Source organism: Panulirus ornatus, chromosome 18, assembly GCF_036320965.1.
Source record: "Panulirus ornatus isolate Po-2019 chromosome 18, ASM3632096v1, whole genome shotgun sequence".
In the NCBI taxonomy this organism is placed as follows: domain Eukaryota; kingdom Metazoa; phylum Arthropoda; class Malacostraca; order Decapoda; family Palinuridae; genus Panulirus; species Panulirus ornatus.
Window position 1 is genome coordinate 289,158 of NC_092241.1, and position 16,572 is coordinate 305,729.

Consider the following 16,572-nt stretch of genomic DNA (forward strand, 5'->3'; position numbering starts at 1 on the left):
ACAAGTACAATAAAGCACTACTCTTAAGAGCATAAACTCTTATAACATCTCAAAAGAGTAAATGATCAAATGAAGTTCCATTTAAAAACTAAAAAATGAATGGTGCCCCCAAAAATAGGAATCATTATAGCAGACCAATTTCAACAATTACAGCAACATTACACAGTTCTTTAGATATACATGAGTGTCACAAACAGATAATTAGGGACTTTATTTCATTAATCAAATTAAGTATGCCAGAGTTAATCCTACTTTTATATCAAAGATAACCTGTGTCCACAGTCAGAGCTACCGCTTGAGTGAAAGTTCAGTTGAGCTCTTGTAGTTCAGAATTTCAGAACCAGAGGGAAAGCCAAGGTCAAGCAGTTTAAAAACTTGTTCTAGAAAAGAAGTCTCTCAATCATGTAATGGTATTTTTGTTCATGATTGTACTGTACAAAAACTGTGGTCCTAGGAACAAGAGTTAAAAGGCATTTTGAATTAAATCAAATCTTTTATTTACTTTCATAATAGCAATAAACAGTTCTTTCTTTGCCCCTCTGCTTAAGGCATTAAAGTAAAAATTCTCACAAATGGTTTTATTCAATAGTATCTTAATCATCATAAAGCATATGCAGTATACTGTTACATATTACTGATGTCTGCCCTCATGACAAATCTTTTATGCAAATAAGAATAAAAAAGGCAATACATATACAAATCAAAACTCTTTGATCAGAAAATCCTTTACTTATAAGGGTGTAAATGTTAACTAATGACTCATATTCACTTGGGTAATAACTGAATCTACAATACATCCCTTTTTATATATAAAAAAAAAGGCAATGGCACACATGTGATGATCAGCATTCACAGTTCTTGAGATAAGATAAGGTTCCAGGCCCAAGAAATTAGTCTTCTTAATTTCCTACATCAAGTATGCCACTCCATGACTGTGGGAGATAATGTGAACCATTTTGAATTCTAGCTTAACTGCTAGGTTCTTTCTTCTTGGTGATGGAGAGTTCAGTGGTATTTCATATTTCAAAAAGTGAAAGAAGGCGCACTCTTGATGAAAACCTTTAAACAATCCAACAGTATTTATCACAATTGTGCACAGTCTAGCAAACCAAGTATTTCATAATTCAACTGCTTTATCATAATTTATGATTTAGCCCTTTAAGCAATGAAGATGTACTGGAATGTCCATAATTACTGAACCCAATAAACATAAAAATTTAAAATACATTTCTATCCCTGAACTGAAAAAAATGTAATGTTTCAGGCAGTCTACTCATGCATCAAAGAACTCACTTCTAAGAGGAATGAATTACAAAAGTAGTAATGATGTATTCTCAATGACAAAGATCTCAATATCAAAATTTCTAAACAACCAAAGAGGACCAGCAACATTTTTTTCATTTTACCATACATCTTTAAAAATGTCAAACAAACAGAGGTTACAACATGACTGAACAAAGTTCAAAAGTATGTCCAAATAAGGATAAGAACAGAGAAAAAGTAAACATAGTTGTTACAGTAAAGAATGCATTACTGAGATGCTTTTGAACATGGAGAGGATGGAAGGAAAACCAAGAGTTAGGCTTATTCGGATACAAATATGGAAGACTTCTTAGAACTGGGAAAGATGTATATGCATTAAGGGGAAACAGCCAGAATGACCCTAATGGAAAGTGGGAGATGGTATATCAGATATAGAGAAAGGATTAAGCAGTCCACTTCAGACATCTTGTATCTTCATGCGTAGAGAGACATTTCGTGGAGCAGTAACGTGCACCACATGGTATACAAGTGTAGGGTGCAGGAAAACCACACACTGAACACAAATGTCGCTCAGGTAGTTTGGAAGGTGGTGCCTGCACAGTAAGGTAGTTTGGTCCTTCTGGATAAAGAGCCTGTTCTTCTTCAAGTAGAATGGGAAAATTCTTTCGAAATCTGTAAAAAAGAAAGGATTATTTTATTTCCCATGTGGTTCTGTTCTTTGGCTGTACAGTATTCAAACTGCAGCACCATTTAACTGTCTGGTTTACAATTCAATACTGCACATCCAAGATCACTATTTTCTAATTTGTACCCTTCACTCATTCCCCTACTTTTTCTCTAAATTATCCCTACTTTCCTAATTCTCCCTTCCCCTTACCACATGTCTGTTAATATAAATTTCATTCATTTAAACATACTTTTAACTTCTAAGAGAGATGCTGACTGCTGTACCTATATGAGAGTGGAAACACAACTCTATCATCAGGAGTACAGTCTCTTCAAAGAGACCTTTTTCACTCCAAAAGAATTTATCATTTCCCTGCTATTAAAAGAGATGCAGCCTTGGAGGTGAAGGAGTTCCTGGAAAAGGGGTCCTTGGAAAATTATGAATGAAATCTTAATTATCCATTTATTTTATACAACTTCTCAAATTATTTATTATATTTTTTTTATAATTTGTCGCTCTCTCCAGCATTAGTGAGGTAGCGCAAGGATTTAGATGAAAGAATGGCCCAACCCACCCACATACACAAGTACATACATACAAATCCACACACGCACATATACATACCCATACATTTCAAAGTATACATGTATGTATATACATACACAGACATAAACATATATACACATGTACATAATTTCATACATGCTGCCTTTTTTCATTCCTGTCGCCACCCCACCACACATGAAATGACAACCCCTTCCCCCCGCATGCGTGCGAGGTAGCATTAAAAAAAGACAACAAAGGCCACATTCATTCACACTCAGTCTCTAGCTGTCATGTATAATGCACCGAAACCACAGCTTCCTTTCCACATTCAGGCCCCACAAAACCTTCCATGGTTTACTCCAAATGCTTCACATGCCCTGGTTCAATCCATTCACAGCACGTCAACCCTGATATACCACATCATTCTAATTCATTCTATTCCTTGCACATCTTTCACCCTCCTGCATGTTCAGGCCACGATCACTCAAAATCTTTTTCACTCCATCTTTCCACCTCGAATTTGGTCTCCCACTTCTCGTTCCCTCCACCTCTGACACATATATCCTCTTGGTCAATCTTTCCTCACTCATTCTCTCCATGTGACCAAACCATTTCAAAACACCCTCTTCTGCTCTCTCAACCACACTCTTTTTATTACCACACATTTCTCTCACCCTTTCATTACTTACTTGATCAAACCACCTCACACCACATATTGTCCTCAAACATCTCATTTCAAACACATCCACCCTCCTCTCCACAACTCTATCTGTAGCCCATGCCTCGCAACCATATAACATTGTTGAAACCACTATTCCTTCAAACATACTCATTTTTGCTTTCTAAGATAGCCTCCTCAACTTCCATACATTTTACAACACTCCCAGAACTTTCGCCCCCTCCCCCACCCTATGATTAACTTCCGCTTCCATGGTTCCATCCACTGCCAAATCCACTCCCAGATATCTAATACAATTCACTTCCTCCATGCTTTCTCCATTCAAACTAACCTCCCAATTGACTTGTCCCTCAAATCATTTACCAAATCATTCTCGCTAACCCTCTCACTTTGCACACCACCTCGACCAAAACACCCTATATCTGCCACTCTATCATCAAACATATTCAATAAACCTTCAAAATACTCACTCCATCTCCTTCTCACATCACCACTACTTGTTATCACCTCCCCATTAGCCCCATTCACTGATGTTCCCATTTGTTCCTTTGTCTTACACACTTTATTTACCTCCTTCCAAAACATCTTTTCATTCTCCCTAAAATTTAATGATACTCTCTCAGCCCAACTCTCATTTACCCTCTTGCACCTTTATATCTTGACCTCCTACCATTCTTTTATACAACTCCCACTCATTTGCATTATTTCCCTGCAAAAATTGTCAAAATGCCTCTCTCTTCTCTTTCACTAATAATCTTACTTCTTCATCCGACCTCTCACTACCCTTTCATATCTGCCCACCTCTCAAGTTTCTCATGCCACAAGCATCTTTGGCGCAAGCCAACACGGCTAGCCTAAATACATCCCATTCCTCCCTCACTCCCCTTACGTCCTTTGTTCTCACCATTTTCCATTCTGTACTCAGTCTCTCCTGGTACTTCCTCACACAAGTCTCCTTCCCAAGCTCACTTACTCTCACCACTCTCTTCACCTCAACATTCTCTCTTATTTTCTGAAAACCTCTACAAATCTTCACCTTCGCCTCCACAAGATAGTGATCAGGCATCCCTCCAGTTGCACCTCTCAGTACATTAACATCCAAAAGGCTCTCTTTCATGCGCCTATCAATTAACACGTAATCCAATAATGCTCTCTGGCCATCTCTCCTACTTACATACGTACACTTATGTATATCTCTCTTTTTAAACTAGGTATTCCCAATCACCAAGTCCTTTTTCAGCACACAAATCTACAAGCTCTTCACCATTTCCATTTACAACACTGAACACCCCATGTACACCAATTATTCCATCAACTGCCACATTACTCACCTTTGCATTCAAATCACCCATCACTGTAATCCGCATTCCTCACGTGTCGTAGAAGGCAACTAAAGGGGACAGGAGTGGAGGGGCTAGAAACCCTCCCCTCCTTGTATTTTAATTTTCTAAAAGGAGAAACAGAAGAAGGAGTCACACAGGGAGTGCTCATCCTCCTCAAAGGCTAAGATTGGGGTGTCTAAATGTGTGTGGATGTAACCAAGATGAGAATAAAGGAGAGATAGGTAGTATGTTTGAGGAAAGGAGCCTGGATGTTTTGGCTCTGAGTGAAACAAAGCTCAAGGGTAAAGGGGAAGAGTGGTTTGGGAATGTCTTGGGAGTAAAGTCAGGGGTTAATGAGAGGACAAGAGCAAGGGAAGGAGTAGCACTACTCCTGAAGCAGAAGTGGCGGGAGTATGTGATAGAGTCTAAGAAGGTATGGGTAAAATTGAAAGTGGATGAAGAGGGATGGGTAATTATTGGCGCATATGCACCTGGGCATGAGAAGAAAGATCATGAGAGGCAAGTGTTTTGGGAGCAACTGAAAGTGTGTGTATATATATTTATATACATATACATATATATATATATATATATATATATATATATATATATATATATATATATATATATAAGGTAAGGTTATTTAATGTATGTATGACTCATGGTGAGGTGCCTGAGGATTGGCGGAATGCGTGCATAGTGCCATTGTACAAAGGCAAAGGGGATAAGAGTGAGTGCTCAAATTATAGAGGTATAAGTCTGTTGAGTATTCCTGGTAAATTATATGGGAGGGTATTGATTGAGAGGGTGAAGGCATGTACAGAGCATCAGATTGGGGAAGAGCAGTGTGGTTTCAGAAGTGGTAGAGGATGTGTGGATCAGGTGTTTGCTTTGAAGAATGTATGTGAGAAATACTTAGAAAAGCAAATGGATTTGTATGTAGCATTTATGGATCTGGAGAAGGCATATGATAGAGTTGATAGAGATGCTCTGTGGAAGGTATTAAGAATATATGGTGTGGGAGGCAAGTTGTTAGAAGCAGTGAAAAGTTTTTATCGAGGATGTAAGGCATGTGTACGTGTAGGAAGAGAGGAAAGTGATTGGTTCTCAGTGAATGTAGGTTTGCGGCAGGGGTGTGTGATGTCTCCATGGTTGTTTAATTTGTTTATGGATGGGGTTGTTAGGGAGGTAAATGCAAGAGTTTTGGAAAGAGGGGCAAGTATGAAGTCTGTTGGGGATGAGAGAGCTTGGGAAGTGAGTCAGTTGTTGTTCGCTGATGATACAGCGCTGGTGGCTGATTCATGTGAGAAACTGCAGAAGCTGGTGACTGAGTTTGGTAAAGTGTGTGGAAGAAGAAAGTTAAGAGTAAATGTGAATAAGAGCAAGGTTATTAGGTACAGTAGGGTTGAGGGTCAAGTCAATTGGGAGGTGAGTTTGAATGGAGAAAAACTGGAGGAAGTGAAGTGTTTTAGATATCTGGGAGTGGATCTGGCAGCGGATGGAACCATGAAAGCGGAAGTGGATCATAGGGTGGGGGAGGGGGCGAAAATTCTGGGGGCCTTGAAGAATGTGTGGAAGTCGAGAACATTATCTCGGAAAGCAAAAATGGGTATGTTTGAAGGAATAGTGGTTCCAACAATGTTGTATGGTTGCGAGGCGTGGGCTATGGATAGAGTTGTGCGCAGGAGGATGGATGTGCTGGAAATGAGATGTTTGAGGACAATGTGTGGTGTGAGGTGGTTTGATCGAGTGAGTAACGTAAGGGTAAGAGAGATGTGTGGAAATAAAAAGAGCGTGGTTGAGAGAGCAGAAGAGGGTGTTTTGAAGTGGTTTGGGCACATGGAGAGGATGAGTGAGGAAAGATTGACCAAGAGGATATATGTGTCGGAGGTGGAGGGAGCAAGGAGAAGAGGGAGACCGAATTGGAGGTGGAAAGATGGAGTGAAAAAGATTTTGTGTGATCGGGGCCTGAACATGCAGGAGGGTGAAAGGAGGGCAAGGAATAGAGTGAATTGGAGCGATGTGGTATACCGGGGTTGACGTGCTGTCAGTGGATTGAATCAAGGCATGTGAAGCGTCTGGGGTAAACCATGGAAAGCTGTGTAGGTGTGTATATTTGCATGTGTGGACGTATGTATATACATGTGTATGGGGGGGGGGGGGGGGGGGGTTGGGCCATTTCTTTCGTCTGTTTCCTTGCGCTACCTCGCAAACGCGGGAGACAGCGACAAAGTATAAAAAAAAAAAATATATATATATATATATATATATATATATATATATATATATATATATATATCCCTGGGGATAGGGGAGAAAGAATACTTCCCACGTATTCCCTGCGTGTCATGGAAGGCGACTAAAAGGGGAGGGAGCGTGGAGCTGGAAATCCTCCCCTCTCTCTTTTTTTTTTTTAATTTTCCAAAAGAACGAACAGAGAAAGGGGCCAGGTGAGGATATTCCCTCAAAGGCCCAGTCCTCTGTTCTTAATGCTACCTCGCTAATACGAGAAATGGCAAATAGTTTGAAAGAAAAGACTGCGCTACCTCGCAGACGCGGGAGACAGCGACAAAGTATAAAAAAAAAAAAAAAAAAAATATATATATATATATATATATATATATATATATATTTTTTTTTTTTTTTTTTTTTTTTTTATACTTTGTCGCTGTCTCCCGCGTTTGCGAGGTAGCGCAAGGAAACAGACGAAAGAAATGGCCCCCCCCCCCCATACACATGTACATACACACGTCCACACACGCAAATATACATACCTACACAGCTTTCCATGGTTTACCCCAGACGCTTCACATGCCTTGATTCAATCCACTGACAGCACGTCAACCCCTGTATACCACATGACTCCAATTCACTCTATTCCTTGCCCTCCTTTCACCCTCCTGCATGTTCAGGCCCCGATCACACAAAATCTTTTTCACTCCATCTTTCCACCTCCAATTTGGTCTCCCTCTTCTCCTCGTTCCCTCCACCTCCGACACATATATCCTCTTGGTCAATCTCTCCTCACTCATTCTCTCCATGTGCCCAAACCATTTCAAAACACCCTCTTCTGCTCTCTCAACCACGCTCTTTTTATTTCCACACATCTCTCTTACCCTTACGTTACTTACTCGATCAAACCACCTCACACCACACATTGTCCTCAAACATCTCATTTCCAGCACATCCATCCTCCTGCGCACATCTCTATCCATAGCCCACGCCTCGCAACCATACAACATTGTTGGAACCACTATTCCTTCAAACATACCCATTTTTGCTTTCCGAGATAATGTTCTCGACTTCCACACATTCTTCAAGGCTCCTAGAATTTTCGCCCCCTCCCCCACCCTATGATCCACTTCCGCTTCCATGTTTCCATCCGCTGCCAGATCCACTCCCAGATATCTAAAACACTTCACTTCCTCCAGTTTTTCTCCATTCAAACTCACCTCCCAATTGACTTGACCCTCAACCCTACTGTACCTAATAACCTTGCTCTTTTTCACATTTACTCTTAACTTTCTTTTTTCACACACTTTACCAAACTCAGTCACCAGCTTCTGCAGTTTCTCACATGAATCAGCCACCAGCACTGTATCATCAGCGAACAACAACTGACTCACTTCCCAAGCTCTCTCATCCCCAACAGACTTCATACTTGCCCCTCTTTCCAAAACTCTTGCATTTACCTCCCTAACAACCCCATCCATAAACAAATTAAACAACTATGGAGACATCATACACCCCTGCCGCAAACATACATTCACTGTGAACCAATCACTTTCCTCTCTTCCTACACGTACACATGCCTTACATCCTCGATAAAACTTTTCACTGCTTCTAACAACTTGCCTCCCACACCATATATTCTTAATACCTTCCACAGAGCATCTCTATCAACTCTATCATATGCCTTCTCCAGATCCATAAATGCTACATACAAATCCATTTGCTTTTCTAAGTATTTCTCACATACATTCTTCAAAGCAAACACCTGATCCACACATCCTCTACCACTTCTGAAACCATACCGCTCTTCCCCAATCTGATGCTCTGTACATGCCTTCACCCTCTCAATCAATACCCTCCCATATAATTTGCCAGGAATACTCAACAAACTTATACCTCTGTAATTTGAGCACTCACTCTTATCCCCTTTGCCTTTGTACAATGGCACTATGAATGCATTCCGCCAATCCTCCGGCACCTCAACATGAGTCATACATACATTAAATAACCTTACAACCAGTCAACAATACAGTCACCCCCTTTTTTAATAAATTCCACTGCAATACCATCCAAACCTGCTGCCTTGCCGGCTTTCATCTTCCGCAAAGCTTTTACTACCTCTTCTCTGTTTACCAAATCATTTTCCCTAACCCTCGCACTTTGCACACCACCTCGAACAAAACACCCTATATCTGCCACTCTATCATCAAACACATTCAACAAACCTTCAAAATACTCACTCCATCTCCTTCTCACATCACCACTACTTGTTATCACCTCCCCATTTGCGCCCTTCACTGAAGTTCCCATTTGCTCCCTTGTCTTACGCACTTTATTTACCTCCTTCCAGAACATCTTTTTATTCTCCCTAAAATTTAATGATACTCTCTCACCCCAACTCTCATTTGCCCTTTTTTTCACCTCTTGCACCTTTCTCTTGACCTCCTGTCTCTTTCTTTTATACGTCTCCCACTCAATTTCATTTTTTCCCTGCAAAAATCGTCCAAATGCCTCTCTCTTCTCTTTCACTAATACTCTTACTTCTTCATCCCACCACTCACTACCCTTTCTAATCAACTCACCTCTCACTCTTCTCATGCCACAAGCATCTTTTGCGCAATCCATCACTGATTCCCTAAATACATCCATACATATATATATATTTTTTTTCATACTATTCGCCATTTCCCACGTTAGCAAGGTAGCGTTAAGAACAGAGGACTGGGCCCCTGAGGGAATATCCTCACCTGGCCTTGTTCTCTGTTCCTTCTTTTGGGAAAAAAAAAAAAAAGCGCAAGGAAACAGCCGAAAGAATGGCCCAATCCACCCACATACACATACATACACGTCCACACACGCAAATATACATACCTATACATCTCAATGTCCACATAAATATACACACACAGACATATACATATATACACATGTACAAAATTCATACTGTTTGCCTTTATTTATTCCCATCGCCACCTCGCCACACATGGAATAACAACCCCCTCCCCCTTCATGTGTGCGAGGTAGCGCTAGGAAAAGACAACAAAGGCCACATTCGTTCACACTCAATCTCTAGCTGTCATGTAATAATGCACCAAAACCACAGCTCCCTTTCAACATCCAGGCCCCACAGAACTTTCCATGGTTTACCCCAGATGCTTCACATGCCCTGGTTCAATCCATTGACAACACGTCGACCCCGGTATACCACATAGTTCCAACTCACTCTATTCCTTGCATGCCTTTCACCCTCCTGCATGCTCAGGCCCCGATCACTCAAAATCTTTTTCACTCCATCTTTCCACATCCAATTTGGTCTCCCACTTCTCCTCATTCCCTCCACCTCTGACACATATATCCTCTTGGTCAATCTTTCCTCACTCTTTCTCTCCATGTGACCAAACCATTTCAAAACAACTTTGCATTCAAATCACCCATCACTATAACCCGGTCTCGTGCATCAAAACCACTAACACACTCATTCAGCTGCCTCTCATGATCTTTCTTCTCATGCCCAGGTGCATATGCACCAATAATCACCCATCTCTCTCCATCAACTTTCAGTTTTACCCATATAAATCTAGAATTTACTTTCTTACACTCTATCACATACTCCCACAGCTCCTGTTTCAGGAGTAGTGCTACTCCTTCCCTTGCTCTTGTCCTCTCACTAACCCCTAACTTTACTCCCAAGACATTCCCAAACCACTCTTCCCCTTTACCCTTGAGTTTCGTTTCACTCAGGGCCAAAACATCCAGGTTCCTTTCCTCAAACATACTACCTACCTCTCCTTCTTTCTCATCTTGGTTACATCCACACACATTTAGACACCCCAATCTGAGCCTTCGAGGAGGATGAGCACTCCCCGCATGACTCCTCCTTCTGTTTCCCCTTTTAGAAAGTTAAAATAAAAGGAGGGGAGGGTTTCTGGCCCCCCGCTCCCGTCCCCTTTAGTCGCCTTCTACGACACGTGAGGAATGCATGGGAAGTATTCTTTCTCCCCTATCCCCTAACCTAACCTAACCTAATCTAACCTAACCTAATCTAACCTAACCTAATATGTGTGCGAGGTAGCGCTAAGAAAAGACAACAAAGGCCAAATTCATTCACACTCAGTCTCTAGCTGTCATGTATAATGCACCGAAACCACAGCTCCCTTTCCACATCCAGGCCCCATAAAACTTTCCATGGTGTACCCCAGATGCTTCACATGCCCTGGTTCAATCCACTGAAAGCACATCAACCTCGGTATACCACATCGTTCCAATTCACTCTAATCCTTGCAAGCCTTTCACCCTCCTGCATGTTAAGGAGCCGATCACTCAAAATCTTTTTCACTCCATCTTTCCACCTCCAATTTGGTCTTCCACTTCTCCTCATTCCCTCCACCTCTGACACATATATCCTCTTGGTTAGTCTTTCCACACTCATTGATTCCATATGACCAAACCATTTCAAAACACCATCTGCTCTCTCAACCACACTCTTTTTATTACCACACATCTCTCTTACCCTTTCATTACTTACTCGATCAAACTCCCTCACACCACATATTGTCCTCAAACATCTCATTTCCAACACATCCATCCTCCTCCGCACAACTCTATCTATAACCCACGCCTTGCAATCATATAACATTGTTGAAACCATTATTCCTTCAAGCATACCCTTTTTGCTTTCCGAGATAATGTTCTCGACTTCCACACATTCTTCAACGCTCCCAGAACTTTCGCCTCTTCCCCCATCCTATGATTCACTTCCGCTTCCATGGTTCCATCCACTGCCAAATCCACTCCCAGATATCTAAAACACTTCACTTCCTCTAGTTTTTCTCCATTCAAACTTACCTACCAATTGACTTGTCCCTCAATCCTACTTTACCAAATAACCATGCTCTTATTCACATTTACTCTCAGCTTTCTTCTTTCACACACTTTACCAACTCAGTCACCAGCTTCTGCAGTTTCTTACACGAATCAGCCACCAGCGCTGTATCATCAGCGAACGACAACTTACTCACTTCCCAAGCTCTCTCATCCATAACAGACTGCATACTTGCCCCTCTTTCTAAAACTCTTGCATTCACCTCCCTAACAACCCCATCCATAAACAAATTAAACAACCATGGAGACATCACGCACCCCTACCACAAACCAACATTCACTGAGAACCAATCACTTTCCTCTCTTCCTACACGTATACATGCCTTACATCCTCGATAAAAACTTTTCACTGCTTCTAACAACTTACCTCCCAAACCATATATTCTTAATACCTTCCACAGACCATCTCTGTCAACTCTATCATAGACCTTCTCCAGATCCATAAATGCTAAATACAAATCCATTTGCTTTCTAAGTATTTCTCACATACATTTTTCAAAGCAAACACCTGATCCACACATCCTCTACTATTTCTGAAACCACACTACTCTTCCCCAATCGGATGCTCTGTACATGCCTTCACCCTCTCAATCAATAGCCTCCCACATAATTTCCCAGGAATACTCAACAAACTTATACCTCTGTAATTTGAGCACTCACTCTTCTCCCCTTAACCTTTATATAATGGCACTATGCAAGCATTCCGCCAGTCCTCAGGCATTCACCATGAGTCATACATACATTACATAACCTTACCAACCAGTCAACAATACAGTCACCCCCATTTTTAATAAATTCCACTGCAATACCATCCAAACCCGCTGCCTTGCTGGCTTCCATCTTCCGTAAAGCTTTTACTACCTCTTCTCTATTAACCAAATCTTTCATATATCCATTATTACTCAACATGACAGAGTTAAATCATCATCATTTCAATCTATGTTCCTTAGGGCATTACGTATTTGCAGTCCAGAGTATATTGATCATGAATTTAAGAAGAAATATTCTATTAGATCTAAGTTAAAATACCTTAGATCTTTCACTGATAAATCCCTTAAGTTAGCAAAGGAATCATTTTATAGAGTTCAGCCCAAACCTCCCACTGACACCAAGAATCTTTTAGGTCTCCCTTTTGATCATAATTCCACTTAACTTCCCATGTTGCTTAAATCCTTTAATGTAAATGTTGCCTTCAGCAACAATACTACTATAAAGAATATTTTAATCAGGAAGTCACCGGAAAATTCTCCTGGGTGCATTCATCATGTCCCATGTAGAAATTGTGATAACTTTTATGTTGGGCAGACTGGTAAGGATCTTTCTGTTAGACTTAAGCGACATAAATATAGTATAAGAACAGGACAAGAATCAAATGCCTCGTTTAATCATTGTATTGACTGGAGTAATGCCATCTCAGTTATTAACTCCAGTACCATGAGAAATATCAGTATCATGAGAATTATCACTGAATCTTCTATTATTAAATACACAAAGAATTACAATCTTAATATTAGTGATGGTCTATACAAATTGGATACCTTTATTGTTGATAGAATTTGTAAACAATTCACCCTCTTGTCCATACAATAGGTTTATGATATGCTCGTTGTCTGTCTTGGACAATCAAATGTTTACCAAATGGCGTCCTAGCTATGTGTCTTCATGGTATATCAAATGACTGATATATTTCTCTCGTGTCTCCCCTGATGATGTCATTATCACAAGAAAGTGCACTTGGGAACTTATCGTGTTTCATTTTCCCCCTGGACTCATAGGAATGTACTTGATCACGCGCAAAATTGTGATCCTTTCCAATGTACATATATATATACATTTCAATGTTTTTTTTTTTTTTTTTGCTTTGTCGCTGTCTCCCGCGTTTACGAGGTAGCACAAGGAAACAGACGAAAGAAATGGCCCAACCCACCCCCATACACATGTATATACATACGTCCACACACGCAAATATACATACCTACACAGCTTTCCATGGTTTACCCCAGACGCTTCACATGCCCTGATTCAATCCACTGACAGCACGTCAACCCCGGTATACCACATCGCTCCAATTCACTCTATTCCTTGCCCTCCTTTCACCCTCCTGCATGTTCAGGCCCCGATCACACAAAATCTTTTTCACTCCATCTTTCCACCTCCAATTTGGTCTCCCTCTTCTCCTCGTTCCCTCCACCTCCAACACATATATCCTCTTGGTCAATCTTTCCTCACTCATTCTCTCCATGTGCCCAAACCATTTCAAAACACCCTCTTCTGCTCTCTCAACCACGCTCTTTTTATTTCCACACATCTCTCTTACCCTTACGTTACTTACTCGATCAAACCACCTCACACCACACATTGTCCTCAAACATCTCATTTCCAGCACATCCATCCTCCTGCGCACAACTCTATCCATAGTCCACGCCTCGCAACCATACAACATTGTTGGAACCACTATTCCTTCAAACATACCCATTTTTGCTTTCCGAGATAATGTTCTCGACTTCCACACATTCTTCAAGGCTCCCAGAATTTTCGCCCCCTCCCCCACCCTATGATCCACTTCCGCTTCCATGGTTCCATCCGCTGCCAGATCCACTCCCAGATATCTAAAACACTTCACTTCCTCCAGTTTTTCTCCATTCAAACTCACCTCCCAATTGACTTGACCCTCAACCCTACTGTACCTAATAACCTTGCTCTTATTCACATTTACTCTTAACTTTCTTCTTCCACACACTTTACCAAACTCAGTCACCAGCTTCTGCAGTTTCTCACATGAATCAGCCACCAGCGCTGTATCATCAGCGAACAACAACTGACTCACTTCCCAAGCTCTCTCATCCCCAACAGACTTCATACTTGCCCCTCTTTCCAAAACTCTTGCATTCACCTCCCTAACAACCCCATCCATAAACAAATTAAACAACCATGGAGACATCACACACCCCTGTATATATATATATACACAGACGTATACATTCATATTATTATTTTTTTTATTATACTTTGTCGCTGTCTCCCGCGTTTGCGAGGTAGCACAAGGAAACAGACGAAAGAAATGGCCCAATCCCCCCCCCCATACACATGTATATACATACGTCCACACACGCAAATATACATACCTACACAGCTTTCCATGGTTTACCCCAGTCGCTTCACATGCCTTGATTCAATCCACTGACAGCACGTCAACCCCGGTATACCACATCGCTCCAATTCACTCTATTCCTTGCCCTCCTTTCACCCTCCTGCATGTTCAGGCCCCGATCACACAAAATCTTTTTCACTCCATCTTTCCACCTCCAATTTGGTCTCCCTCTTCTCCTCGTTCCCTCCACCTCCGACACATATATCCTCTTGGTCAATCTTTCCTCTCTCATTCTCTCCATGTGCCCAAACCACTTCAAAACACCCTCTTCTGCTCTCTCAATCATGCTCTTTTTATTACCACACATCTCTCTTACCCTTACGTTACTCACTCGATCAAACCACCTCACACCACACATTGTCCTCAAACATCTCATTTCCAGCACATCCATCCTCCTGCGCACAACTCTATCCATAGCCCACGCCTCGCAACCATACAACATTGTAGGAACCACTATTCCTTCAAACATACCCATTTTTGCTTCCCGAGATAATGTTCTCGACTTCCACACATTCTTCAAGGCCCCCAGAATTTTCGCCCCCTCCCCCACCCTATGATCCACTTCCGCTTCCATGGTTCCATCCGCTGCCAGATCCACTCCCAGATATCTAAAACACTTCACTTCCTCCAGTTTTTCTCCATTCAAACTCACCTCCCAATTGACTTGACCCTCAACCCTACTGTACCTAATAACCTTGCTCTTATTCACATTTACTCTTAACTTTCTTCTTCCACACACTTTACCAAACTCAGTCACCAGCTTCTGCAGTTTCTCACATGAATCAGCCACCAGCGCTGTATCATCAGCGAACAACAACTGACTCACTTCCCAAGCTCTCTCATCCCCAACAGACTTCATACTTGCCCCTCTTTCCAAAACTCTTGCATTTACCTCCCTAACAACCCCATCCATAAACAAATTAAACAACCATGGAGACATCACACACCCCTGCCGCAAACCTACATTCACTGAGAACCAATCAGTTTCCTCTTTTCCTACACGTACACATGCCTTACATCCTCGATAAAAACTTTTCACTGCTTCTAACAACTTTCCTCCCACACCATATATTCTTAATACCTTCCACAGAGCATCTCTATCAACTCTATCATATGCCTTCTCCAGATCCATAAATGCTACATACAAATCCATTTGCTTTTCTAAGTATTTCTCACATACATTCTTCAAAGCAAACACCTGATCCACACATCCTCTACCACTTCTGAAACCACACTGCTCTTCCCCGATCTGATGCTCTGTACATGCCTTCACCCTCTCAATCAATACCATCCCATATAATTTACCAGGAATACTCAACAAACTTATACCTCTGTAATTTGAGCACTCACTCTTATCCCCTTTGCCTTTGTACAATGGCACTATGCACGCATTCCGCCAATCCTCAGGCACCTCACCATGAGTCATACATACATTAAATAACCTTACCAACCAGTCCACAATACAGTCACCCCCTTTTTTAATAAATTCCACTGCAATACCATCCAAACCTGCTGCCTTGCCGGCTTTCATCTTCCGCAAAGCTTTCACTACCTCTTCTCTGTTTACCAAATAATTTTCCCTAACCCTCTCACTTTGCACACCACCTCGACCAAAACACCCTATATCTGCCACTTTATCATCAAACACATTCAACAAACCTTCAAAATACTCACTCCATCTCCTTCTCACATCACCACTACTTGTTATCACCTCCCCATTTGCGCCCTTCACATTCATATACCTGTACATATTCATACTTGCTGCCTTCATCCTTTCCCGTCGCCACCCTGCCACACACAGCACCCATCCTCCACATTTGTGCGTGAACAA

The 16,572-nt window shown here is 41.4% G+C and overlaps 1 protein-coding gene across 1 annotated transcript in view; it reads right to left on the reverse strand.

Moving 5' to 3' along the window:
- Window positions 1–473: 473 nt before the first annotated feature.
- LOC139754950 (zinc finger HIT domain-containing protein 1-like) overlaps window positions 474–16,572 on the reverse strand; it is a 90,514-nt gene continuing 74,415 nt past the window's right edge. Inside the window, exon 4 of the mRNA XM_071672772.1 lies at window positions 474–1,935. Within this exon, the coding sequence (XP_071528873.1) occupies window positions 1,707–1,935 (229 nt within the window). The 3' untranslated portion in view covers window positions 474–1,706. The remainder of the gene's footprint in view (window positions 1,936–16,572) is intronic.